The sequence below is a fragment of the Megalopta genalis genome, chromosome 3 (assembly GCF_051020955.1).
Source record: "Megalopta genalis isolate 19385.01 chromosome 3, iyMegGena1_principal, whole genome shotgun sequence".
Classification (NCBI taxonomy): domain Eukaryota; kingdom Metazoa; phylum Arthropoda; class Insecta; order Hymenoptera; family Halictidae; genus Megalopta; species Megalopta genalis.
The window spans coordinates 14451419-14477178 of record NC_135015.1 but is presented as its reverse complement, the minus strand read 5'-3'; the positions used below and the strand labels follow the sequence as shown (position 1 = coordinate 14477178).

The 25760-nt window shown below is 45.2% G+C and overlaps 1 protein-coding gene across 5 annotated transcripts in view; it reads left to right on the top strand.

Annotated features, from left to right (window-relative positions):
* The window catches only part of LOC117229472 (trehalase), a 52533-nt gene that overhangs the window by 19220 nt on the left and 7553 nt on the right, over positions 1-25760 (top strand). For 4 of the 5 annotated variants that reach the window (XM_033485961.2, XM_033485965.2, XM_033485964.2 and 1 more), the window contains exons 2-6: positions 4152-4802; positions 13649-14431; positions 14526-14659; positions 17828-18381; positions 19399-19652. In XM_033485961.2, coding sequence (XP_033341852.2) covers positions 4672-4802; positions 13649-14431; positions 14526-14659; positions 17828-18381; positions 19399-19652 — 1856 coding nt within the window. In that variant the 5' untranslated portion in view covers positions 4152-4671. Of the gene's footprint in view, positions 1-4151; positions 4803-13648; positions 14432-14525; positions 14660-17827; positions 18382-19398; positions 19658-20929; positions 23372-25760 lie in introns of those variants that run through there. The other variant, XM_076520178.1, reaches the window with a different exon arrangement.

Genomic DNA, 25760 nt, shown 5'->3' with positions numbered 1-25760 from the left:
CGCAAATCGATCTCGCGAACGACACGGAAACACACAGACACTCACACACAGTCCGTGGATCGTCGATCGATTCAACAGGCCCGCCGCCGATCCTGCGAATTCTCTCTCGAGATTTTTCCCACCGATTTTTCCCAGCCTCTTGTATCGATCTATAATCGCTCGCGCCTCGTTCGAGTATTTTTCTTTTTTTTTTTAGCTGGATTCTAAAAATAGCTGGACGAACACGGAGACACGACGGACAGAGCGCGGAAGCCGCGCGCGAAGGTGTCGCGTTGCAAAACGACGATCCCGCCGCCCCGAAAATGTATAGTCTTACTGTTACGGGTTGCGCTATCGCGTGTCCGGCTCGCGTCGATCGGACGATCTCGTGGAAAAGCGATACAGTGAAGTTCGTCGCTGCACGCGCGAGCAGAGCGGAACCCGAGATCCTTGTTTCTCGATCGGGGAACACGAAGCGCGTAGTCCGCGCCCCGTCTTCGTTTCGTCTCCTTTCGGTCGCGAGTATCGTTTCCTTTCTCGATCAGACACCCGTTCGTTCGGTCCTCTTTGACCGCGCGGCGGTCACCGTTCGACGAGAGACTTTTTTTTTTATCTCCAGTCGATTCGAAAGGCCTCGATTTGGAAAGAATCGAGCGATTCGGTAGAACTTTTCGGGCGCCGTTTCTGTTGAAATCATCCGCGCCGCTATCTGCTCTACGAACAAACACGGTTTATTGCCTCGTGTCAACGACGAAATCGTTCGTTTCGCGCAACGCGAAAGATTCCGCTGGCAATCGACGTATTTTAACTACTCTGTATCGCGGCGGGCATAATGAACGGTCGAATCCGAATTCGATTTTGCGAGCCGATTCGTTATCGGCGATCGACGCGTTAACCTTTTAGGCACGACGCGCCACTATAGTGGCTTGCTCTAGTAGCTCACTCGCTCATCGTTTGAATCAAATAATCGTCTTCATATGCATTGTTTCACACTTCTTTTGTCTTCGCATCGATTTACAACAGTCTACAGGGTGCCCCAAAAATGTCTCGCAATCCGGAAATGGCGGTTTCCTCGGATCATTTGAAGCAGCTTCTTCCTTTACAAAAATGTTCTCCGAGGCACCGTTAACGAGTTATTAACGAAAAGCAGTGACCAATAAGAATCGAGTACGGCTGACGTGAGGCGGCCCAGCCAACCAGCGCACGAAGCCCAGTTCCGCTCATTGGCTCGGTCGCCTCGCGCCAGCCGAGCTCGCCTCTCATTGGCCACTGTTTTTCGTTAATAACTCGTTAACGGCGCCTCGGAGAAAATTTTTGTAAAGGAAAAAGTTGCTTCAAATTGCCTGAGGAACCCGCCACTTTTGGATTGCGAGACATTTTTGGGACTCTGCCGTCCAGAGAAATAGCCTCGCGCAGAATTCAGCCGCACCTAAAAGGTTAATTGGCACCGGCGCGACGGATCCGCCGATTTTCCGGGGTTTCAGTGAATCACGGGAGCCCGCGGAGTGCCGCGATCGAGCGTAATAATGTAGGCGCGGCAGAAATAGAGTTGTCATTGCGGCCGAGCGTTGCGGAAAGCGGGATCGTCGTCTCAGGAAAGTGAATAAGCGTGGCGCACGTGTCCTCCGCGTGGCCGCGGACGTCGGAGTCGCTTAACGCCGGAAGTTGCCAGCGTGCCCGGCTGCAATTTGATGTTTCTTCTCGATCGAGCGAGTTAGCGCGGCGATAGAACCTTATCCGTCCTCTGCTCCTTTATCCGTCCGCCGAACCGCCGCGGACAATCGCGAGACAATCGCGGCTATTTTCGTCCGCGTCTTGATAGCGGCGTCCGCGAATAGGCCGCGAATAGGCTAAAATGGGCTACGAATGTGTTACGAGTCGCCGGAGGACTCGCTCCCGGTCGTCCTAGCTTTCGAGAAACGAACGCACGAGCCTGCGACTAGGCGATCGTTCGCCGGATTAACGGACCGAGACGGCACGCTGCGATCAATCTCTGGCCGATCGTCTCTCAGGGTCGCGGAGCCGCACGGTGGCCTGGGAATTCGCTTTCCGCGGCTGAAATTATGCTAGGCGTGTTGTTACGAGGTTTAAGGTTATAGGTACAGTGGGTCGTTGAATTCGCCTCGACACCGGCTGGGACGTTGTCGAGTCGAAAATATGTATTTCAAAAGTCGAAGTGACCATAATTTTTATGTACATGTAAAGTAGACTTTTTTTGGAAGTTTTTGTGTTTTGATATGCAGAGTAGCGAATACTGGCCAACTTTTGTTGGGGAGACTTTTTTGTCGGATCGTCGGAAATGCCTGAATAATCATGGTTCGTTTCGAAATTTGTTACGAGCGTTCAGTGCACAGCGATGCGAGTCCGAAACATAAAATAACGAGCAACATCTACGTCTAAAAATCGGTACATAATTAGGAACCGTACTTAACTTCTTCGGAAGCATTTTAAATATTTTTTATAAGCATTTTAAGCATTTTTTTATAAGCATTTTAAACATTTTTTTATTAAAGTTTGAATTGTTAAAAATCTAACATTCTTCACACGTGAGCTAAAAAATGCTCTTGACGCGCATAAACTGTTGACATTTATGTGCTTGCACGCATCAAACGTGCATTTTGATATTTTGTAATGAATAATACAAACAGTTAGTTTTAATCCCGATTTCATGTTTTTGCCATTATAACGCTGCATCTAATCGCAGAGTTGTACGAGGTTGTTAACCCTTTGCAGTCGGAGCCATTTTAACTCGAAATCCAAAACGTTTTCTCTGACCTACGGTATCTCCGCTTTATATACCTTAACGCATTTTATACATATGAAATTAAATTTTGTGACTCATGCGGTAATTACAGTAATATTCAAATTATTTTGAAACGCGACGTAACAATTTTTAATGGCGCCTTGAAGCCTCCACTGGAGTGCGAAGAATTGTTATTCTGGACATCGAAGTTCCAAGGACAAAATTTCGACAATACGTAGGAAAACCAATTTTGTTAAAATATAAAAGTTGAAAAATTGAATTTTCCCCACAAAATTATTATTTCCCTGCAGAAGAACATTTCGCGGGTCGCGAATCGAATAAAAGATTTCATTCGCCAGCAACGAATTGCCCGAATGATCGAATAAGAGTTCGCTTCCGCGAACAAGAAAGAGAATAGCAGACGCGGTAGAACTTCCGTCAAAGTGTTTTCCGGCGTGGATTGTTCGATTCCCGCCGGTTTCGGAAGCGGATTGCGCAATCCCGCGAACCGAATTCCTAGGCTGCCTAAGCGCGGCGAGTAAACAATCGTCACGAGACAGTATTGCTCTTTATTTTCGGACGATCCTCGCTTGTCTGCACGAGCAGACGGTCCGCTCGACCGCTCGACGACACCCTGCCAGGTGAAAGAAGAAAATTGTTGGCTCGTTAGTCGATCGAGATCGTCCGCGCAAACCTAACAGATCGAAGCCGGCCCGTAAAACGATCGAAACTGTTCGGGAACCGATCGCGTTCGCTCGCAAATACGTGTTCTGCAAGATCAGGATCCCCTATATTGCTGAACTTTAATTTATTTTATTTTAATTAATTTTAATTTAATTTAACTTAATTTAATTTCAGTTTAGTTTATTTTTTTAAATATACGGGTAGACACCCATTTTTACTACTGCATAAACAAAAAACGTATTTTATATTGAATAGCGGAGAATCGGAAAATTAGGTAATTAATTTATAAAGACCTGTCACAAGGTTTTTATCATTGACTGCAAGTATATCTTATCGCTGTTGTTGATAACGAATTGAAATATTTTGATATTTTTTTAGGTCGTCTCACAAGTTCGTGCCGCGAATACGTTTACACTTTTTCTGACAACTTGTTTATTTTACTTATTCTTAATATTTCTTTTATACTTTTTCATTATTAAATTGTGTTGAAGATCGAGCACATCTGAAGAGTTTCATCATCCCAGAATTATCTGTCCTCAAACATTTGAAAAAAAAAAGAAAAAATGGAAACAGCAAACGACGCGAACTTATTGCGAGACGATCTAATAGAAAACTCGTACTTCATCCTTCGTTATCGGGTGATAATCGAGTTTCCTCGACATGCGCCGCGTTCCGCGGTTTCCGACCGCAGTTGTCACACGAGGCGACAGGTGCGCTAATCGTGGCTCGCGATTGTCTGTTGCAGGGAAGATGCGGCGCTGCAGCTGGAGCTGAAACCGCCTCGCAGACTGCGAAGTTCGGATGGTCCGAAACCACGAGCGGTCACCAACAAGTAAGGAAACACTTCGATAATCGTCTCGCGCGTCTCGTCCTGTTCACCTTGCTGTAGCGAACCGAAAAATTCGGGAAGACCGACAAAGCCGGAATAAAAAGTCCGAGAACAAAATTTCCATCGAAAGAGGGAGAAAGAGAGAGAGAGGGAGAGAAAATCCTACAATTGCGTGGGGCACAGGGATAGCGAGAGGAAAAGAGCGCGTGCGAACAAGAGAAAGTAAACAGAGCCGAAGGAAGAACGGCTTGGGAGAAAGAAAAGAGGAACGAGGAGGAAGGAAGAAGAAAGGAGACAATATATAGAAAAGAAACAAGCACAGAGAACGATAGGAAAGTGAAAAGAAAAGAAACGAAAAGAAAAGAAACAGGGAACAGAAATAGAGAAATCGTGAGAGGGCGATCTTCTTCGCGCGGGGATCGCTGATCGCGAGAAAATGGCATCAAGCTTCATGCCCTGCTTGTCGATGAATTACCTGCTGAATGCTGTGTTCCTCGCGTTCCTCGTCGTTCTACAAAGTAACGCTAGTGCGGACAAGAGCCACGCGAAATCGCCCCCCTGTTTGAGGTAAGTACCATGAACACATCAAACATTCCTGCGAAAACACGGCACCTCGGTTCGCGGCGTCTCGTCTCGTTTGGTTTCGTTTCGTTTCGTTTGGTTCTCGATCGAATTAAAACGCCGGCGTGCGATCGTGCCAGAAAAAAACTCACCAGCAACCAAATTATTATCTAAGCCAGCATAATAATCGATGATCCACGCGTTTATTGCGCGCGACACGGCGCTCCGAATTGCCATACGCTTATCAGCAAGCCGCGGATTTTATGCATTTACAACAGAAATGGATAAACAGAATACAGAACAAGAGGGGGAATTTATAAATACCGCGGCATCGCTTTCACCGTACAGAGTAAATTCTCTCAAATTGTTCCTCTCAGCTTCGAAATAAAAATTGACAACGCTTTGGAAGAGGGGACGCGATTAATTCGAGCATTGCGGCTCGCTTTTATGGTCGCCGATTGTCGACGACTATGAAAACGAGACTCGAGTAATCGTGTCGCCTATTCCCGAGTTGTCCATTTTTGTTTCCGAGTCGAGGGTCTGCAGTAATTTCTCCCGAATTCGCGCCGAGATCGCGCACAAAAGTGGACAATTTGGGTGGAATAATCGTATCTCCTCTTCGCAGAATGTCCATTTTTGCGCGCGAATTCGGGAGAAATGACTGCATTTGGGAGAATTCGCTGTGCAATTTTAGCTTCCGTTCAATCTAAGAGATGACGAAAATTCGTATTTTTGCATTCCGCGTTCAACAGTTTCCAGCACGGACTCCGAATGCATCGCGGTCGCGGTTCATTGCAACGGAAATTGCAAGAACGCGACCGCGATAATAGCCATCGCCCTTGTTCGTCTCGCAGCTCGTACTTCTTTTCCACCTGTGCTCCACGGCGCGGCATGTCCTCCGGTTGCTTCCTCCCTCGGCTGTCGCAGGGTCGAGGACATAATCGAGGACATGGTCGGGGACAGGGCGATTTACAACCGCGATCGGAGCCGCGCGGATCTACCGTGGATCGCATGGATCGCTACGAAACGGGCAACGTCGCGCGCGCCAGGATCGCTCGATCTTGTCCGCGGCGAGCCGGCGAGCGTTGCGCAATCGAATGACTCGCGGAACGAAACGATTAGACTGTAAAACGTTGCGATCGCTTTGATCGTACGCGGCTACCAACCGAAACAAATTCAGATGCCATCGAGATCCCCTTGAAGAAACGTCCTCTGTATCGTGCCTGTCGTTCGCCTCGACGAAAGGCGAAGGATATTGTCCTCTTCGATTCGATGTCGTAAATCGCCGTTATCGGTTTTTACTGCCGCCCCATTCGGGATTTTACGAGATCGTTCGAGCGTCGACTCTAATTCTAAATTAAAGCAAATTGCAAGTGTTTATTTCTTAAGGAGAGATACTACCTTGATAGTAGTACTATAAGAAATAGGTCGAATTTGAGAATATTATTTATTGATAATTATTAAATAAAAGATGTAGTTTTTCTAGGGAGGTATAGGGTAGGCGTGGGTATTACTGCGGACGGCCCAAATACTGCGGTATTTTATAAAAGTAATAAAATCTAATATTTTATGCTGTGTAATCTTCTAAAAATGAATCTCGTAATATTTTACACGTTTAATATTTATAATTTATGACATTCGAGTAACAGCAATCTCAGTTTTAATTCATTTATTGACTCTTGATATTCGGAAGCTTGTGAAAACGTCGAGTTAATGCTTTAAAGGCTTGCAAAAAATTAAATAATCGACACATCAACGAAATCGTGCGCTATATTGTGGTATACTTCGTGCAAAATATCTCCGTAAAATTTATAGCGAATCAAATGTATAGTTCCGGAGATTTCGTGACCACCAGACCGACCAGATTGAAAAACGTAATTTCTTTTGTTGTTATCTTAAAAGACGACTTTCCTCTCTGATAAAGTAAAATTTTCGAAACTTCGGCTTCAGTAGCCAAATGTTCGAATTTTAAAATATCGCTTTGACCCAACATTCTTGTGTTTCGCGAAACTTCACAAAAATCGAACGGAAAAAGTCGACTTCTTTTAACCTTTAGAGTGGCGTTCTCATTTAACACTAGATTTACGGAAGCCGTCAAAACGACGAGTCACTGATTTTTTAATTTACGATTATTCATATCGTAAATATACATTTATTTATTCAATTTATATGTTACAGCAAATGTTACAATAACACTTGTTAAAAATCAGAATAAACGTCGTATCGTTACTTTCATAAACCAATATAAAACAGCTGTCTTTTATGCTCCGTAAATCTAGTGTTAACGCGTCCCCATAGAGTACCATCGGTTATGAATGGGATTCTTCGGCCTCGCGTTTATCGTCGTCTCCGCATACGCATCAAAAAATTAGAAAAATAAAAGTTGCGCAACAAAATTCACGCGACAGCGTGGTTTACCGCGTGTCCGTAACCTTTCGAAATGACCGCAACTTCTGCGTTATCGTCGCGACCGTGACGCCGTGATCTCGTAAATACGTAGGTAGGAAGTTCGCCCCAATTTCGCAGAAGGCAAGGCGGGAAGCCGCGTCGCGTATTTAGAAGAACGACCAATTGTTAACGTGCTCGGGCTTGAGCAACGACGCGCACGAGATGCCACGTGAGGTTGGGAACCGACGAGTCTCGAGCAGCTGATCGCCGGCTCGCGAGCGCGCGCGCGCGTGTGCGTCACGGGACGCGAAAGAGGATCACATCGTAGCGATGCAAAAATAGTCGACGACCCCCTCGGAAGCAATTCGTCTCCGCGAAGTTTGTTCCGGCCGTGAATAGATCGCCGATATCTCGTCGACCCTCGGCGAGCTTTTTTCCCGCCGACGCGCGATCCTCTGAATCATCGATCGTCGAGTTCATTATCGCGATTAGCAACGATCACAGGGAACACTTAATTAACCGAACTGAAAAGCCAGTCTTTCGTACGACGATGACAGAGCTGATCGATTAGGTGACGAAACGAATTGTTCTTCGAAGAATTTTCTGCAGCAGAAAACAGCGAGAAGAATTCACGATGATTGTTGATCGGACTTATTGCTTCCCGCATTTACGATCTCTCGTCGTGCTCTCTTCCGTCGATAATTCTCGCGAGAATTGTTGCTTTTGATCGCTCGGGCATCTTTATTGGACCGTTCGCTCCGCGTTTATTGTTTCGCGGAACCGCGCGCGAACACCGCGAAGCGGCAATAAAATAGTTTCGTTCTTGCCCGACGTCGCGACGTTCCGCGTGGGCGAGCAACAGTGCGGCAGCGAATCGCCAAAGGAATCTTTTATCTTCGCCGTTTCGCCGTTGCCAATTTATTTAATGGGACACAACACCTGAAGGGAACCGTTCGATCGCGAAATCGCCGGAAGCTTCGGTCGCATATGGTAGTGGCCCCGCAACCGAGTCAAAGAAATGGCCTTAGCAGTGAACTACAAAACGTTGCACGCGTTGCTCGCCGGTCTTGCAAATTAACGTGTTCCGCAAGTACGATGAACGTGACCTTTGCGCGACAAGAGACGAAAGACGTGAGACAAGAGACAGAGAGAGAGAGAGAGAGAGAGAGAGGGCGAGAGAGAAGAAGAACACGATCGGATCCGAACACGCGTCGAGCTATCGCGATCCAAGGAATGACGCGATAACGAGCATTGCCCGACCGCGCGCGTTCTCTTATCTCCGCGCATTGCAAATAAAAGCCGTGAGCAAACACGAAATAGGGTAACGCAGCCGTCGCACAGAGGATTATCTTCTAGCGGTGCGTTACCGCTTCTCTAAATTCAAAGTCGTTCTAACGCGAAGGACAGAAGCCGACGAAGAAGTTGGTCGCGAACGTTGCAACCAATGTTCTACGAGCGATGGCTTTCGGCGGATTAAAGTACGGTAGAACCTCGGTTAACCGAACTACGTCTCCCTCGATTTTTATTAGATTTATTATTGATTATTATTATTATTTTATTTAGATTTTAGAATTTTTTTATTGGGATTTTATTTAGATTTTTGATTGTTCCACGTAATAATGATGGAATTACAGAAGGACCTCGATTAGACCTCGATTTATTATCTTTAATTTAATTTAATTTGTTCATATGTATAGGTAAAAACTCATTTTTACAGTACAGAATTAAATGCTAATATTAATGCAATACAGAATCGGCGAATTAATAATTTATCGAAAATAAAAAGAGATGAAAGAGAACGGTAATAACCCATTTTTACAATACAGAACTAAAAGTTAATATTAATGCAGTACAAAATCCGTGAATTAGTAATTTCTCGAAAATAAAAAGAAATTATGTGTCCATTTCAAATTCGGATAATCGAAGTTCTATCGTATTCCAAAATACGATTTCATGCTCCGCGGGGAGATCTTCGCTGTGAACGAAAATCCACGCGGATAGACAGATACAATAATGTCTCCCTTACTGACGCTCAGATTGTGCACAAGAATGGACAATTTGGGAAGAGGAGACACGATTATACGAGCCTTGCAGCTCATTTTTATAATCGTCGACAATTCGTGACTACAAAAATAAACCGCAAAGCTCGAATAATTGCATCTCCTCTTCCCAAATTGTCCATTTTCCTGCGCAAATAGGCACATCAAAATCAGCGTCAATAAGGGAGACATTACTGTAACGTCCAGACGCGAGATTATTTCGCGCGCAAAGCCGCGACGAAGTCTCCTCTTTCGATTCTTCTTCGCTCGATCGCATACCAAGTAGAGTCCTCGTTGGAATAACCTGCTGTCGAAAGTAAACAGCCGTACGTATAGTTTCAGAGCGATAATGTTTGATTGACGACACGCTAGACCCGCGCGAAAGATACGTCGGCGTTTTTTTTTTTATTATCAGCGATGAGAAATTAACGCGAAACTTCGCAGACGCTCGTCTCCGCCTCGCCGAGAAAACAAAAAAAACGATGTAGCCTAACGAGCTACAAATTGGATAGACGCGACGCGATTCTCATTAGCGTTATCAGAAAAGCGACGTTGGGTTCCCCGCCGAGCGGATAATTGATCGTCCCGTCTTATCCCGTATTTCGTCCCGTCCCGCGCGTCAGATGCAATCCGGCCCGGGATTATCGGCGGCAATTAAACTTCGATTGACCCTGAATCGCGTTATCAGTTGCGAACGAAGCCGTGCGTACGATCGCGGGTGTCGGCGCCACGCATTGGCCGTATCGTTCCGAAAAATTTGGACGAACATCATTACGGCTTGGAAAGCTTGCTTATTGACAGGTAACAAAACGAAACGTCTTCGCGAACGCGGCTATCGTTTCTTAACGAGATAACGTTATTACCGATCGGCACTTTCGTTTTAATTGCTGAACCGATCAGGCTCGTTATTGGAGGGCCTGCGGCTTTCGAGCAATAGAAGCAAGAAATTCGCATAAATTCGCACGAATTCGCGGCTATTCTTGGATTTTGCGATTGCAGTGATAAGTAAAAAGTAAAAAGAATTCATTCTGACAGGTTCCAAAGTAGTTATATTCCGATACTCAAATCATGGGCCATACTACGAACTTCATCTATTCAAATAATTTTTCTATTATTATAGAATAATATTACAGAAAAATATATCTAATACTTTGAAGCGATATTTTCAGTTTTTAAACAATTAGGAGCATGCTCATTTTGACGGAAGGGGAAGAACGGTTATCAAAATTTAACTAATCTTGGATTACTTCAATTTTTTGTCAGTTATCGGTAAAAATAAACGTATAAAATCTATCAGTTATGCACGTTGGACGATTATAAATCAAACTACAGTAAATTCTCCCTAATTGATACTCAGATTATGAACAAAAATGGACAATTTAGGAAGAGAAGATACGATTATTTCAGTCTTTTTACTATGAAAACGAGCCGCAAGGTGCTCAAATAATCGTATTCAGTTTCGACTGAATCTAAAGCTAAATCGCAAGTTCCGGCTGAATCTGAAGCTAAGACGTTAGTTTCGACCGAGTTCAAGGCTAAATCGCAAGTTCCGGCTGAATCTGAAGCTAAATCATAAGTTTCGGCTGAATCCAACGTCGATTATGGAGAATTTACTGTATTAAGTTGGTCAAAAAGTTCGCGCGATTCTTTAACAAATGAAAGAAGAGACTAACATTATTAAGAATCGCGCAAACTTTTTAGCCGACCCGATAGATGAGAATTCTCCGCTTATAAAATAATTTTATTTTTTCCATTTTTTTTATTTTACTCCCATTTTAATCCCATTTTCTAAGAACAATATCGACCATCATGCACCGTTGCTCTCCCAAGAAACGATCCTGTTTATCCCACGAGTGAAAAATTAATCGAGTAAACGACGCGTTCTTTCGATCGGCATTTTATCGTCGTCGTGTCTCCTCTTTGTTCCATTCGCGTTCGTTTCCTCTTTCTCGTACAGATCGTTTTAAGACGCGACGCGACGACGCAGCGAGACCGGCGCTGTAATGGATATCTAGATTGCTCGCGACAAATATTAGGCTGATTAAGGGGACACCGAGCGCGTTCGACACGGTGTCGCGACAAGATTCCACCGTGCATTTAAATGTACCCACGTTTCGCGACGTTTGTCTTCTTCGGAGCCGGTTTCGAAGGATTTCCAAAGAATTCCGGTGACGTCGAATTTCTCGCGGAACTCGAAAACAGTTCTCGCCGATTACGAATTCCGTGAACGTTAATCGCCGGCGTTCGAGGAATTCTTGACCCTTAGCTGGCACGATGATTTTCAGAAAAATATCTGGTACCCGATCGGGGTCACGATTGACCCTGGATAAAGAGTGCTATAAAGACGTGTTAATTTCGCTCGAGATAAACCGTCCATTGTGTTTTAATCTTCGGTAGAATCTAGAAATTGTACTTTTAAATTATTAAAAATTATACAAAAATTATACAGTTATACAGAAATTATAAAAATGTTATTCATTTATACAAAGATTATTCGATTATACAAAAATTAAACCCTCAGGTCGGCGTCTTTCAGAAATGGAATTGGAAGACGCGCGTTTGCTAAATTTCAGAGCGACGCAGAACTTTCGTTTTTTTCCTTGCGGAACGTGCAATCGGTGAAACTCCGTAGCTCCGATCGCGGTACACGCAACGGAATCGACATAGAAATCTTTCCGAATTATTCGCCGGCGATCCTAAAGTTTTCGAAGACAGCCGAACGACACGAGACGCCCTGTAAAACATTCTGTTCACGCAACAAGGTGGCCAGAACCGTCCGAAACGCAAATCGTTTAGATCTTAGATAAGTCGTGGATACGGCATTTGCGTCGATATCGACGGAGGTCGACGTAGATCTTGCGCTTCCGCCGAAAATGCGCTGATAAGGCCGCGGAATTTTATACTTTATATATTTCTAACTAACGTCAATAATTTCGCGATATCTCGACATTGACAAATTTGCGCGAAGAGTCGTCGTTCATCGACGCGCGGTGATAAAATTGCTATTTCTAGATGGACGAAAATAAATTTTCTTAATGTTTCTCGATTACTCGTAATCTCTGCGAACTACAGAGATCAAAGAAATTCATTGTCGAAACGAAGGAGCATTTAAAACTGGTATTTATTCGATCTGTTAGATCGTGTAACGAGTCCGTTCGCGTTTTCTTGTAAGAAAATATAATACCGCGCAGTCGTCGACGCGAACGGACTTATTATATAATTTCAGCCTAATCTACCCTGTCTTAAAGTAGACACTTCCAGCTTTCATTTAAGCTAAGTTGCATAGAAATAGCTTTACGGGGACGTATCTTAAACTCCGTCTGAACTTTTCCTTTCAAATCTTGCGAACTCCGTAAGGTCAGAGATCGCATTCATTCAATTTTATCAAAACGATCTCGTCGTTCTATCGCAATCTGATCGATCCTATCTTAAAATAGACGCTTCCAGCTTTAATTCGAGCTAAATTGCATGGAAATAGTCGCGCGAGAACGTGTCTCAATATTCATCCGAACCATCGCTTCGAATTCGTGCAATTTTCCTTGTCTGTTTTTCCTTGTCAGAGGTCTGCGAACGGACTCATTATACAACCTAATGTATTCTATTTGTTACCGTAATGCAAACGAATATATACATATGTAAAATACTTTATATTAATATCGCATTCGCTTACCTTCCATGATGCCATACAAATCGCAAACAATTCTTAAATAAATAGATTACAATAATGCTTTTGCAAGAACACACGTCGGATACGTGTGAAACAATAAACGCATCGAGTTTATCTATTTCGTCATCATCAGAAAGCAGGAACGAATAAAACGAGATAACTTAGATAACTCAGAACCATGGATTTTCGTAGCAAAGAATTTTCGAAAATTCCGATTGGAACGTTCGAGAAATGCAACAACATTCGTCCATCTCGGGCCAGCATTTTTCCCACTCGTGCGACGATCGAGGAAAAAAAAGTCGCTCGGCTCGCGGAGTCGACCGCGAACTCGCGTTATCGGCGGCCGCGCGTTCTCATAATCAGGCGAACGCGCGGCACGTCGCCGCGTCGAAATTAATGATCCGCGTATCGACGCGGCCGTGGAAACAGTCGATTCGCCGTGTCGATACGCCACGCGAGCCGCTCGGCCGTCAAGGCCGGCTGTTCGCGACTCGGCGATCCTCGATCCTCGATTCCTCGCGTGTCCGCGCGAGGATTCCGCCGCGATCGGAAACGGTCGCTGAAACGCGAGCTTGATTTTTTGCGGGACAAGAATCGAACCCGTTTGGGCTCCGAGTGAACACTCGGTCGAACGACCGCGAGGGCGTCTTGGAGGCTAAACGGCGGCGAGAGGGGAAGAGGAGATCGCAGGATAGAGAATCGATGAATAGAGAGAAAGAGAGAGAGACCGTAGAGATCGTGTGTGTGTGCGTTTGCAGCGACATTTACTGCCATGGCGAGCTCCTGCACACGATACAGATGGCGTCCATCTACAAGGACTCGAAGACGTTCGTGGACATGAAGATGAAACAGTCGCCCAACCAGACCCTGGCGTTGTTCCACGAGTTCATGGAGCAGGTGGATCAGATGCCGACCAGACGGCAGATCGAGCAGTTCGTCAATCGAACGTTCGACCCGGCCGGGTCGGAGTTCGAGGAGTGGGACCCGGCGGACTGGACCGGCCGGCCGAGCTTCCTCAACAAGATCCACGACGAGGACCTGCGGAAGTTCGCCTCCGATCTGAATCACATCTGGAAGATGCTCGGTCGGAAGATGAAGGACGACGTGAGAGTAAACTCGGACCACTATTCGATCCTGTACGTGCCGAACCCGGTGATCGTGCCCGGCGGCAGGTTCCGGGAGTTCTATTACTGGGACTCCTACTGGATCGTGAAGGGGCTGCTCCTGTCGGAGATGTACACCACCGTGAGGGGGATGCTGACGAACTTCGTCTCGATCGTCGACAGGATCGGGCTCATACCGAACGGCGGGCGCATCTACTACGTCATGAGATCCCATCCGCCGCTTCTGTTGCCCATGGTCGAGCAGTACCTGAAGGTCACCGGCGACTACAAATGGCTCGAGGAGAACTTCCCCATTCTCGAGAAGGAGTTTCACTTCTGGATGGTCAATCGGACGGTCGAGGTCGAGATGGACGGCACCAAGTACACCCTGGCCAGGTACTTCGAGGAGTCCGCGGGCCCGCGGCCGGAGTCCTACAAGTAAGAACCTCTTTCGACATTCTTTTCGGCAAGACGCGTCTCCGTTCCGCCGCGATTCGATCGTTTAACGACCAGACGGTTTTCTCTCATCCAGAGAGGATTATCTGACCAGCCAAAGCTTCCGCACCACCGAGGAGAAAGAGAATTACTACTCGGAGCTGAAGACCGCCGCCGAATCCGGCTGGGACTTCTCCACGCGTTGGTTCATACTCGACGGCACGAACAAAGGTAACGGACCGCTCGTGTTCCTCGTCCGAGGCCCCTTTTCAACTGGATGGTTGCGATTTCGCGTTTACTTAACCGTTTGCGTACCAGATGGTTCTGAAAAAACAGGATCGAAAAGCGCCGAAGAGCGCAATAGCGCTCCTTCGATCATGTGTCGAAAAAAGCCGTAAAACATAAAATAAAACGTTACGAATGAAAATATATATACTATTAATTTAGAATAGGTAACAACAAAATGCAAATCGGATTACTGACAGCGATGCGACGCGCGACGTGTACACGCGTCTGAAAGACTGAGCACGTTTCGACAAATTTCGGGTGGGCCGTAAGTCGTCCGTTTCGGCCAAATGCCCTGGCTTTTCTCGACACAAAATCTGAAGAGCGCAAAAGTGGCTCGTGGTACGCGAACGGTTAAATACACGTGTACCAGAGTGACTTATTTCGCGGGCATTGAAACGCGCGTGCAGCATCTCGCGCGGGCTTGGTTACACGTACATTAACACGTTTTTATGTCGGTTCGTGTAGTTTGCAGGATATCGGTGTTAATGTATGGTTCGTTTTGTAGGATAGCGTTAATTTATGGTTCGAGAGTATGGCTTTTATTGGGATAATATTTTTTAACGTGTAATATATGTTTTCAGCACAAATGAGCATAATGTTTTCTTAACATTTAATATATTAACGTGATTTATTTGGATATGTCTCGTCTGCTTTTAACTGATTAATATAATGTTATTTTATTAATTTGCATTCGAAGAACGAGTGTGCGACATCGTTGAGTGTAAACTGTCGTTTTTCAAATTTATTTTTCCGTATTAATATCGATATGCTGAATATTATAAATATGTATTATAAATTTTCTAAATTAATATCGATATTCTAAGTATTCTAAATATTATATTATAAATTTTCCAAATTAACTCTTTTCAAGCCATTCTAACTGTAAATCTAGAATAATTTTTCTGTCTTGCAGTATTATTTCCATTTTATACGACAAAGTGCATTTTATGAATATGAAATTGCGTCTTGCGATTCATACAACAGTTACGCTTTCTACAATTTTTTAAATCGAAACTTTGGTGATATAAAAATTATTTTGTAACGTGATATAACAATTTCAGCGGTGTCTCAGAGTCATCACTCGAGTGCAAAGGGTTAATATCGATATTCTAAATATTATATTACAAATTTTCCAAATTAGTATCGATATTCTGAATATTATTTTATAAATTTTCCAAATTAATATCGATATTCTAAATATTATATTATAAATTTTCCAAATTGATATCGATATTCTGAATATTATATTATAAATTTTCCAAATTAATATCGATATTCTAAATATTATATTATAAATTTTCCAAATTGATATCGATATTCTGAATATTATATTATAAATTTTCCAAATTAATATCGATATTCTAAATATTATATTATAAATTTTCCAAATTGATATCGATATTCTGAATATTATATTATAAATTTTCCAAATTAATATCGATATTCTAAATATTATATTATAAATTTTCCAAATTGATATCGATATTCTGAATATTATATTATAAATTTTCCAAATTAATATCGATATTCTAAATATTATATTATAAATTTTCCAAATTGATATCGATATTCTGAATATTATTTTATAAATTTTCCAAATTAATATCGATATTCTAAATATTATATTATAAATTTTCCAAATTGATATCGATATTCTGAATATTATTTTATAAATTTTCCAAATTAATATCGATATTCTAAATATTATATTATAAATTTTCCAAATTGATATCGATATTCTGAATATTATTTTATAAATTTTCCAAATTAATATCGATATTCTAAATATTATATTATAAATTTTCCAAATTGATATCGATATTCTGAATATTATTTTATAAATTTTCCAAATTAATATCGATATTCTAAATATATTATAAATTTTCCAAATTGATATCGATATTCTGAATATTATTTTATAAATTTTCCAAATTAATATCGATATTCTAAATATTGCAAATATATATTATAAATGTTGCAAATCAGTATCGATATTCTAATAATTACATTAATTTGAACGAAAATGTATAAATGTACGCGTAACGAAATACGGGCAAAATAATTCGCGGGTACACGTGAAAAAGTTCGAAACCGCGATCTCTACCACCAACCCTCTGCCCCGTCCCTTTCCGGATCTCGATCAGATTTCTTTCGACCACAATTTGTCTTCTGCCTCGCTTCCCGAAAGCACCGTTTTGAAACAAAGCGCCGGGCACGCCTCGAGAAACCGTGTCGGCAATTATCGAGCCCCGCGTTCCGTATTGTCCGAGGTATCTCGCGGGAGATATCACGATCGACGGCTCGTTCAAGGCCCGCGTCCGTCCCGTTTTCCAGGTGAAAGCGACGACGGTTCGCGGTTCGACGGTTCCGCGCTCGCGGCTAAAGACTTTTGCGCGCGAAAATTGAAACGGTGCGTTAAAACAGCCGCCTGCAGTAAATTCTCTCAAATAGTCCCTCGGCTTGGAATCGAATAATGAACGGCTCGGAAAGACCGGACACGATTCTTCGAGCCTCGCGGCTCGCCTTCGTAGCCGCCGACATCTCGTGAGAAAAGGGAGACGGAACAAAAATCGGGGGCGGTCGCGGCGAACTTGAAAGCCAACAAAGACCGGCATTTTCGCTAACAAATTTTCGTCAACGTATTGGTGAGATTGCTCCAATTAAAATGCGACCGAACACGACGCGCTTCGGACCGTATTCATTCGATTACGTCGCGATCGATTTGATTTTATGCGATCGGAAACATCCGTCCGAACTGTATCACGTTCGATCTCATTCTAATCGGAGAACTATCAGCAATATGTCAAAAAACAGAATTCACTTTTGAAACGTTGAGATCGAAAAAAAAGAAGAAGTTCCGTTATCGTATTACGAGTCGTCGTTCCAGGCATTCCAGTCAAAAGGAGCCGCGTGTCGCGTGCCGCATCGTACGCTTGACCGACACCGACGAACCTTAGCATAGGCGCAGGAATAGCACGGGGACAATGCGGGAGAATTTACTGTACCTTCTACCAGAACTGCGGCCGTCTCGTATCGGAGACGAACCGACGGACAGACGGACCCGGCGAACGCGAAGCAAAGCGGTCGAGACTCTATAGAGCTGTTCTCTAGGTAACCTGACGAACTTGAAAACGAGATCCATTATCCCCGTCGATCTGAACGCGATTATCTATGGAAACGCGCAGCTGCTGGCGCAGTACAGCCAGAGGCTCGGCAACGAGACGAAGGCGGCGTACTACAGGAAGATCGCGGACGATTGGAAGAGGGCGGTGACGGCCGTGCTGTGGCACGACGAAGTCGGCGCCTGGCTCGACTACGACATGCTGAACGACATCAAGAGGGACTACTTCTATCCGACGAACATCCTGCCGCTCTGGACCAACTGCTTCGACCTCAGGAGACGGGAGGAGTACGTGGCGAAGGTGCTCAAGTATTTGGAGAAGAATCAGATCATGCTGAACCTGGGCGGCATACCGACCACGTTCGAGCATTCCGGTGAACAGTGGGACTACCCGAACGCCTGGCCCCCGCTACAATACTTCGTCGTCATGTCGTTGGACAACACCGGGGATCCGTGGGCGCAGAGACTCGCCTACGAGATCAGCCAGCGATGGGTCCGCAGCAATTACAAGGCGTTCAACGAGACGCACAGCATGTTCGAGAAGGTAACTATCATCCCCTGGCACGCGGACACGGTGCACGCGCAATTACTCGATCGAACATTGGGGACTTCCGTGGATCATGGAGGACCATAGAAGACCCTAAATGACCGCAGAGAGCCGTGCGAATTTCTCCAAGAGCACCGAATCCAGCGCCGACGCGTGGACGCCTCGAACTCCGAATGCGTTCAATTCTCCTGAGTCGACGAATTGTACGGAAAAATGGACGGTTTGGGAAGAGGAGAGGATTATTCGTGATTATTTATACGATTTATTTATATTTATTGTTATCGAGTGCCAACAACTGGGCTCCTCTCCCCAAATTGTCCACAATCTGAGCGTCAATTAGGGAGAATTTATTGCATTGTAATCTGTGCTTCGAAATCACGAGTTTTTATTTATTTATTTATTTATACTGGCGCAAAACAATTAGCACACACTACAGGATGTCCCAAAAATATCTCGCAATCCGGGAATGGGGGATTCCTCAGGACATTTGAAGCAACTTTTTCCTTTACAACAATTTTTTCCGAGGCATCGTTTACGAGTTATTGAGGAAAAACAGTATGACCAATGAGAGGCGAGATCAGTTGGCACGTGACGGCCGAGCCAATGGGCGGAACTGGGCTTCGTGCGCTCGTTGGCTCGGCCGCCTCGCGCCAGTCGAGCTCGCCTCTCATTGGTCACTGTTTTTCGTTAATAACTCGTAAACGAAGCAGCGGATTGCATTCTCGCTAAGGAAAAAGTTGCTTCGAACGACCTCAGCAACCCCTCACTTCCGGATTCAAAGACATTTTTGGTACATCCTGTATTGAAAGTCATACTGTCCAGTTGCGACAAAGAACAGAGTCTGCAGGAAGAGACAAGAACGTGGTAGAACTATAAAATTGCACGTGCTCGAGCATCTCGCGTAATCCGCTGTTAAGTTCGAGGCGCGCACAGTCGACGCAACTGAGATTTTGGGGAAATTCGACGGAGAATTTCGACGGAGAACGAACGAACGGTTCCGGTTTCGGCCGACAGTACGACGCGACGGTGTCGGGCGGTCACGGAGGCGGAGGAGAATACGAGGTCCAGCTGGGCTTCGGCTGGTCGAACGGGGTCGTGATGGACTTGCTGGACAAGTACGGCGACCGGATGACCGCCGAGGATCATTTCGAGCCGTCGGACATGGTGGAGAACGCGGCGTCGCAACCGGCGGCGGTGGTCTCGACGGCCGGTCAGGTGATGACCGGCATCCTCGCGCTGATAATATCGCTGGCCGCAGGATTCATAGGGTGAGGTGAGTATCTCGATAGTCGAGGTCCCTTCTACGGGGACCGGTGACTCGTACAATGTACAGCAATTTCTCCCTAATTGCTCACAAAAATGAATAATTTGGGAAGAAGCGGTAGGAGCCTTGCGGCTACTTTTCATAGTTACCGATTGCCAACAACTATAAAAAGAGACGCAAGGCTCGAATAATTGTACCTTCTCTTCCCAAAAAAGTCCATTTTTCTGCGCAAACTGAGCCCGAATTAACCAGTTAACCGTGGCGATCTCTTTGCAAAGCGGCCACCAGTGTGCGTCGCGATAATCAAGCGATGAATGAAACGATCAAGCGACGAATCCAACTCAAATTATTTATAATTTTTATTTGTTCGCTTCATTTCGTCTTGATCTCTAAACATTTTAAACATATTAAAATTTACGAATATAATTTAGTTTTCGCCAGAATTACAATTTAACCCTTTTAGTGAAAAAAAGGTGCCTATGCGAGAATAACCGGCCGAATTTCACGGTTTTACTAGGGTTTGGGAAAATGCTCATAAAGACCAAACAAGAAACAATATTTACATGATTCAAAAAGCAGTAAATTAAGGACGAAATAGAGAACAAAACAATGACGCTAGATTTTCTATATTCATTGAAAATTATATAAATAACAAAGGTATAAAAGATCGTAAAGAAAGTAAAAGTCCAGTTCTCTCTTACAAAACGTATTTGCACATACAAAAAGTCATCTTTTCATCATAATTTTATATAGATCATTTATTACAAAGTATATACTTTGCATTTCTGATATATTTTGTAACAAGATAAATAATACTACATAACAAACATAAAAAATAACTCGAAGGTAAGCGCCGGACGGATTATCTCTTCCGAAATATGTAATTGTTATAGGTAATATAACATTGCTGAAACAAAATTATGTTGTCATAAATATATTTGTGATATAATTTTGCATAATACTTCATTATAATAACATAAATATTTATATTTATATATTGTAAATGTGTAAAATTTTGTTATTATAAAGCGCTATAAGGCGCGGGCCGATATATCGGCTCCGGCACTTCTCGCCAGTGCAGCAAGAGCCGATATATCGGCCTCCGGCACTAAAAGGGTTAAATATCACATTGTAACAAAATTTTACCACATCTCCATGACGGATATAGTCGTCGAACACGCTTAACTGGTCAAGGAGAAATTACTGTATTTCTACGTATCCGAGAATCGCGGAGATTTCGACACGAAGTAATCCGTACTCTTCCTCACCTTTCTGTTTCAGATATCCTTCTTCTGGTCGTATACGTCTAGGGGGACACCTTCGCGAAAGCAAATCGTTTTATCGGTAGAGAGCCGCGTTCACGGCGCGATCTTACAGCCTTTTTGCTTTCGCTTAGCTCGGCGGCGGTCGTAAGTTTCCACGGCGAAACGGTGGACCAAACGCGAAAGCAAGTGCAGGCACTGGCAACTCGTGATTTTACTCTTTGTTAGCTAGTTTTAAATCGGCGGTCCGGGGCGGACCTTGTTTCTCCTCTTCCTTTCCGGCGGCCTCGCTCCGGAGCTGCGACGCCGAGCTATACGGGGTTTGGACGACGGAACGGAGGAACGAAGCTCGTTGAAGGTCGAAGGTCGTCGACCGTTACCGGGAACAAGGTCGGAGCCGGCTCCGTTGGCCGTCGAGCTCGTTTCGACCGTCCAGGGTTGTTCCGCGAGACCGTCGGAAGGTTTTTTTCCAGTAGATTGTTAGGGATTGAGAGACGCGTTCCAATTCTCTCGGACGTTTCCGAGGACTGTCCACGATGTTCCGCGTCCACGGGACACGCCCGGTTGTTGTTTTAAGTGTACGCCTCTAATAGTCAGCTGTTAGTCGGTCGCGTCTCTCTCGACGCGTTGCATTCTTGCGATTTAATACCATTACTTAACCATTCCATTGACGCGTGATCCGCCGCGAAGGGTATTCTGTGATTTTTGAGGGACCTCATCGCTGGTCGAGCAACACGTTCCTACGATACCGATTCGAAGTGGACGGAAGCCGGCGACCCAAAGCCTTAGATTCTCGTTCGCATCTCGTACGGTCGAGTGCGATCGTTTGGCCATAATCGTTGTTAGTATTACTAGAGTATAGTCGAACGTGACGAAGCAGTGGAAGGGGGTGAGTAACGAACAGAGACCAGTGGGACTTTATTTTGGCTGGCATTGTCTTGGAGGGAAGGGAGATAGATTGATAGAGAGAACGAGAGAGAGAGAGAGAGAGAGAGAGAGAGAGAACGAGGCAGAACCGCAACGTTGCACGCTCGTTCGACAGCGCAAAACATCGGACCCAGTGCACTCCAATTGCTATCGGCAGACCGCAGGGCCTTATAAAAACTCGCGTTTTAACATAAAGATCGATTGAAAGTACAGTAAATTCTCCCTAATTGACGCTCAGCTTGGAAACGAAAATGGACCATTTGGGAAGTGAAGGTTTATTCGAGCCTTGCAGCTAATTTTCATAATTGTTGACAATCGGTGACTATAAAAACGAGCAGCAAGGCTGGAATAATCGTATCTCCTCTTCCCAAATTGTCCATTTTTGTGAACAATCCGAGCGTCAATTAGGGAGAATTTACTATACTACCCCTGGCAAAAAGCATTCGAACGCAATGACTTTTCTAAAACTGAACTAAACGATTTGAATTTTAAAAAAATGTTTTTACCCTATCTACTACTTTAACGCAACATTAGCAGACTGCGGATTTTTATGCAAGCTTATGCAACGCAATTCTATTTTTAAGTTCATCGAATGTTTTCACTGTTCTTTTTGCATTCGGTTCGTTGACTCTTGTCGTAAGAGTTGTTCTTCGAAACGCTGTTTATCCTTCTTGATCGATAATCGACGTGACTTGATAACGAAACCACCCTCGCCCAGCAAGATAGCCGTTCGTGGTCGGATGCTGCGCCGTCGAGCGGGCGACAGCGTTTAAAAAAAGATAATCGAGACGAGCAGCGAATCTATCTAGTCAGATCTAAACACTAGGATTGTGTTTACATCGCGTTTGAAAGAGCGGTGTACAGAGACCTGAGAACCGCCAAAGTTGCTGCTCCCTCGACGCTTCGACCGCCACGACAGGATCGAACAGCTCGTTTTCGCGGTCGCGCGTGTTCGCATTCTACGGAATGGAATAATAAATTCGATTGGAATCGCTGGAAAGGATCGAGAGACCAATTACCCCGATCTCGATTTCTCGATTCCCGTTCCGTTGGAGAGATCGCCCGAATTCGACGAGGGTTTCGTCGGCGCCGACGTCGGCAGCCGACGCGCCGATGGCTTTCTCCGAGGGAAACGGCTGTACGAGGAAAGTCGTGGAATAGGTCCGACGCGGAGAGAAATTGCAGAAATAATAATTGTTGCGTCGTCGTCGACGTTGTCGTCGGGTGCAACCCCTTGTCCCCGCGTCCTTCGTTAGAGTAAGTCTGCTTGGCCCTCCGAGTTCGATACCTCGTTGCGTATTTATCAAAGTGTACATAGAGAGCCGTCGTTTAGGACCGCAGAAGTCGACTAGCATGATCGATCGTAGACCCCTTCGATATACGTTTAGCACGCCGGTCGTTAATCCTCTCCCGGGACGGCAAGATCTCGATGCCAGGACTTCGATCGCGTCCTTCCTCGACGCGCGCGCTTTTCCCTCCGTTCGTTTGCCCGTCTCTGTGTGCTGACTTTGAAATAAAGTGAATAAACCAGAAATATCTACCCAACCTGATCCACGAACGTCGAGTATCGTTTCGCGACCCGCTCGGATCCCTCGTTCTCGCGCGAAACTTCGTCCTCCGACGAGTCCATCGTAGTCCGCGATTCGCTCCTGCGCGCAACAGCGTCCTCGGGATACGAGGTCCGGGTCGCTTAGGACCCGGCGAGCGAAGGACTCTCGAGTGACCCCTTCTCGAGCAGAAGGGGTCGCCCTTCGCTCGAAGGGCTTTCAGTGGATTCGTAGATGGTGCCGCTTGCACGGCTCCCAAGAACAGGCATTATCTGTCTCATCGCACGATAAACGTGTCGACAGGAATTTTCCAGGCCACGAAAGAGACGGTACGCGTTGTTTCAGGGAAGTATGACGACCAGACTGCGGATCTTCATGCGGAATAAATAGTTGGATGACCGCAGAGGACAGATGCCAGAGATGCGTCGCTTTAATAATTCCTTCGAGATTATCCCTTCGATAATCTCGACGAGTCAAAGATAGCACGTATCGAAGCTCTTTGATTATTTTCAATCGCCCAGAAAATTGTCCCCGCCCGTTTTCTATCATAAACGCATCAAATCCGCAGTCGATGACCGAATGACCGGCGCCTTCTTCCTCGTCTCGCCGCATCCTCAAACTTGCCCGAACAGAAATCGATCCCCTCCTTTCTCCTCCCTCTAGAATAGAGATCGCGACGATCCACTGGACGGACCAGCGATCCATAGAGGCGCCGGGCAGAGACCGGAAACGCGGCGATCTTCGAGCGGCCGCGCGCCGGAGATCCTTGATCGCCGCTCGCCGCGCCGGCGGCGATCGAATCAAATGTTCCGTCGATCGTTCGGAGAGCGTGGATCGCCGAGAGACCTCCTGGAAACAGTGATCTCTCGGTCGCGTGAGAGCGAGCGAGCGAGCGAGCGTTCTCGTCGGCCTGGTTTCACGCGACATTCGACACGCAACCTCTGCGCGCTTCCTCCACGATCAATTTGATTCGCACTGGCGAGCGAAAGACGATCGCAGGACACGGTGGCAACGACGCGACGACAGATCAAGGTGGCAAAGCTGGTGGCGCCATCGAAAGCATGTATCGCGTGGAGTTTCCTTCTGGACTGGAATGCGGGGCTCGGAGAATTTCGCGACTCTTTTTTTTTTGGCAGCGAAATGAAAATAGAAACTGCAAGGTGTTTGTTTTATCTGCGGCGAACGGAACGTCGCGAACCCGCGAATCCGGTATTCTTGAATTTATTTCGAGAAACAGGAGACCGCAGACCTAACTGCACCACGCGATAAGTTTCATGAACGGCGCCGCTGCGACTGCCACCTTATTATGTCGTCGCCTTGGCGTACAATACCAGCCGAAAATTTCGAGTCGCTCCGATAACGCCCTCGCCGGCCCGCGCGTCATTGTTTCCGCGAAATCGACGATCGTGTGGCGATGATTTATTTTATTTATTTTTTTTTTTATCGAATTTATGCAACGTTACGATCGGTGCACTTTCGTTCGTGTCGCAGGGTGGCCCGGGATCGTGTCGGTGTTCGAGAGACGAGGCGATCGAAACTTTTGGCCGGCAGTGTACGAACCGCGCGAACACGCGACGGTCGAACAGGCGAATAGGCGAACAGGCCAAGTGGCGAATAGGCGAACACGCGAGCAGGTCCACGCGAATGGGCGTGACAGGAACACGTCGTTCAACCGTTTGACGCAAAATCCCGCGACGCTTATCTCAAGGATGCGCGCTCGTTCCTCGGCGTGATTACGCGTGAGACCCGGCACGTATATGTACTGCGTCGCGGACGATCCTCTTTTCCCGCGGCCGCGATTCCCGGAGGTGTGCACTTTCGAGGCGCGTCGTATTGTTGCACCAGCCGCGAGAACGACGCGCCGCGCCGCGTCGCGCTGTTCGAGGCGCGGGGAGACACGATCGACGATCGCGCTCCCTCCACGATCCGATCGACTCGCTGGTCCGATCGTCGGACGAGAAATTCCCTTGGTTTTCGAACGATAGGCATCGTCCTTGCGATCCCTTCTACGGAAAAGTCGCTTAGTGGTTAGTTATTCATTGGGAAAGAGAAATAATTGTTATTATTATTTATTATTTATTATTGTTTATTATTATTTATTATTAATTATTGTTTATTATTATTTATTATTTATTATTTATTATTGTTTATTATTAATTATTATTTATTATTATTTATTGCCATTCGCGTTGCCCTTTATGTACATTCCATGTACACTCTCCTGTGAAAGTAATAGGACACTCAGAGAAAATTAAATAAATTTGAGAAATCAATAGGAAATTGTTATAATTACTTCAAAGTTATTGTGGTTTATTAATTTTTATACAAAGTTTATTTCAAAGCTAATTGTATGAAATTGTACGTATGAAAGTATAT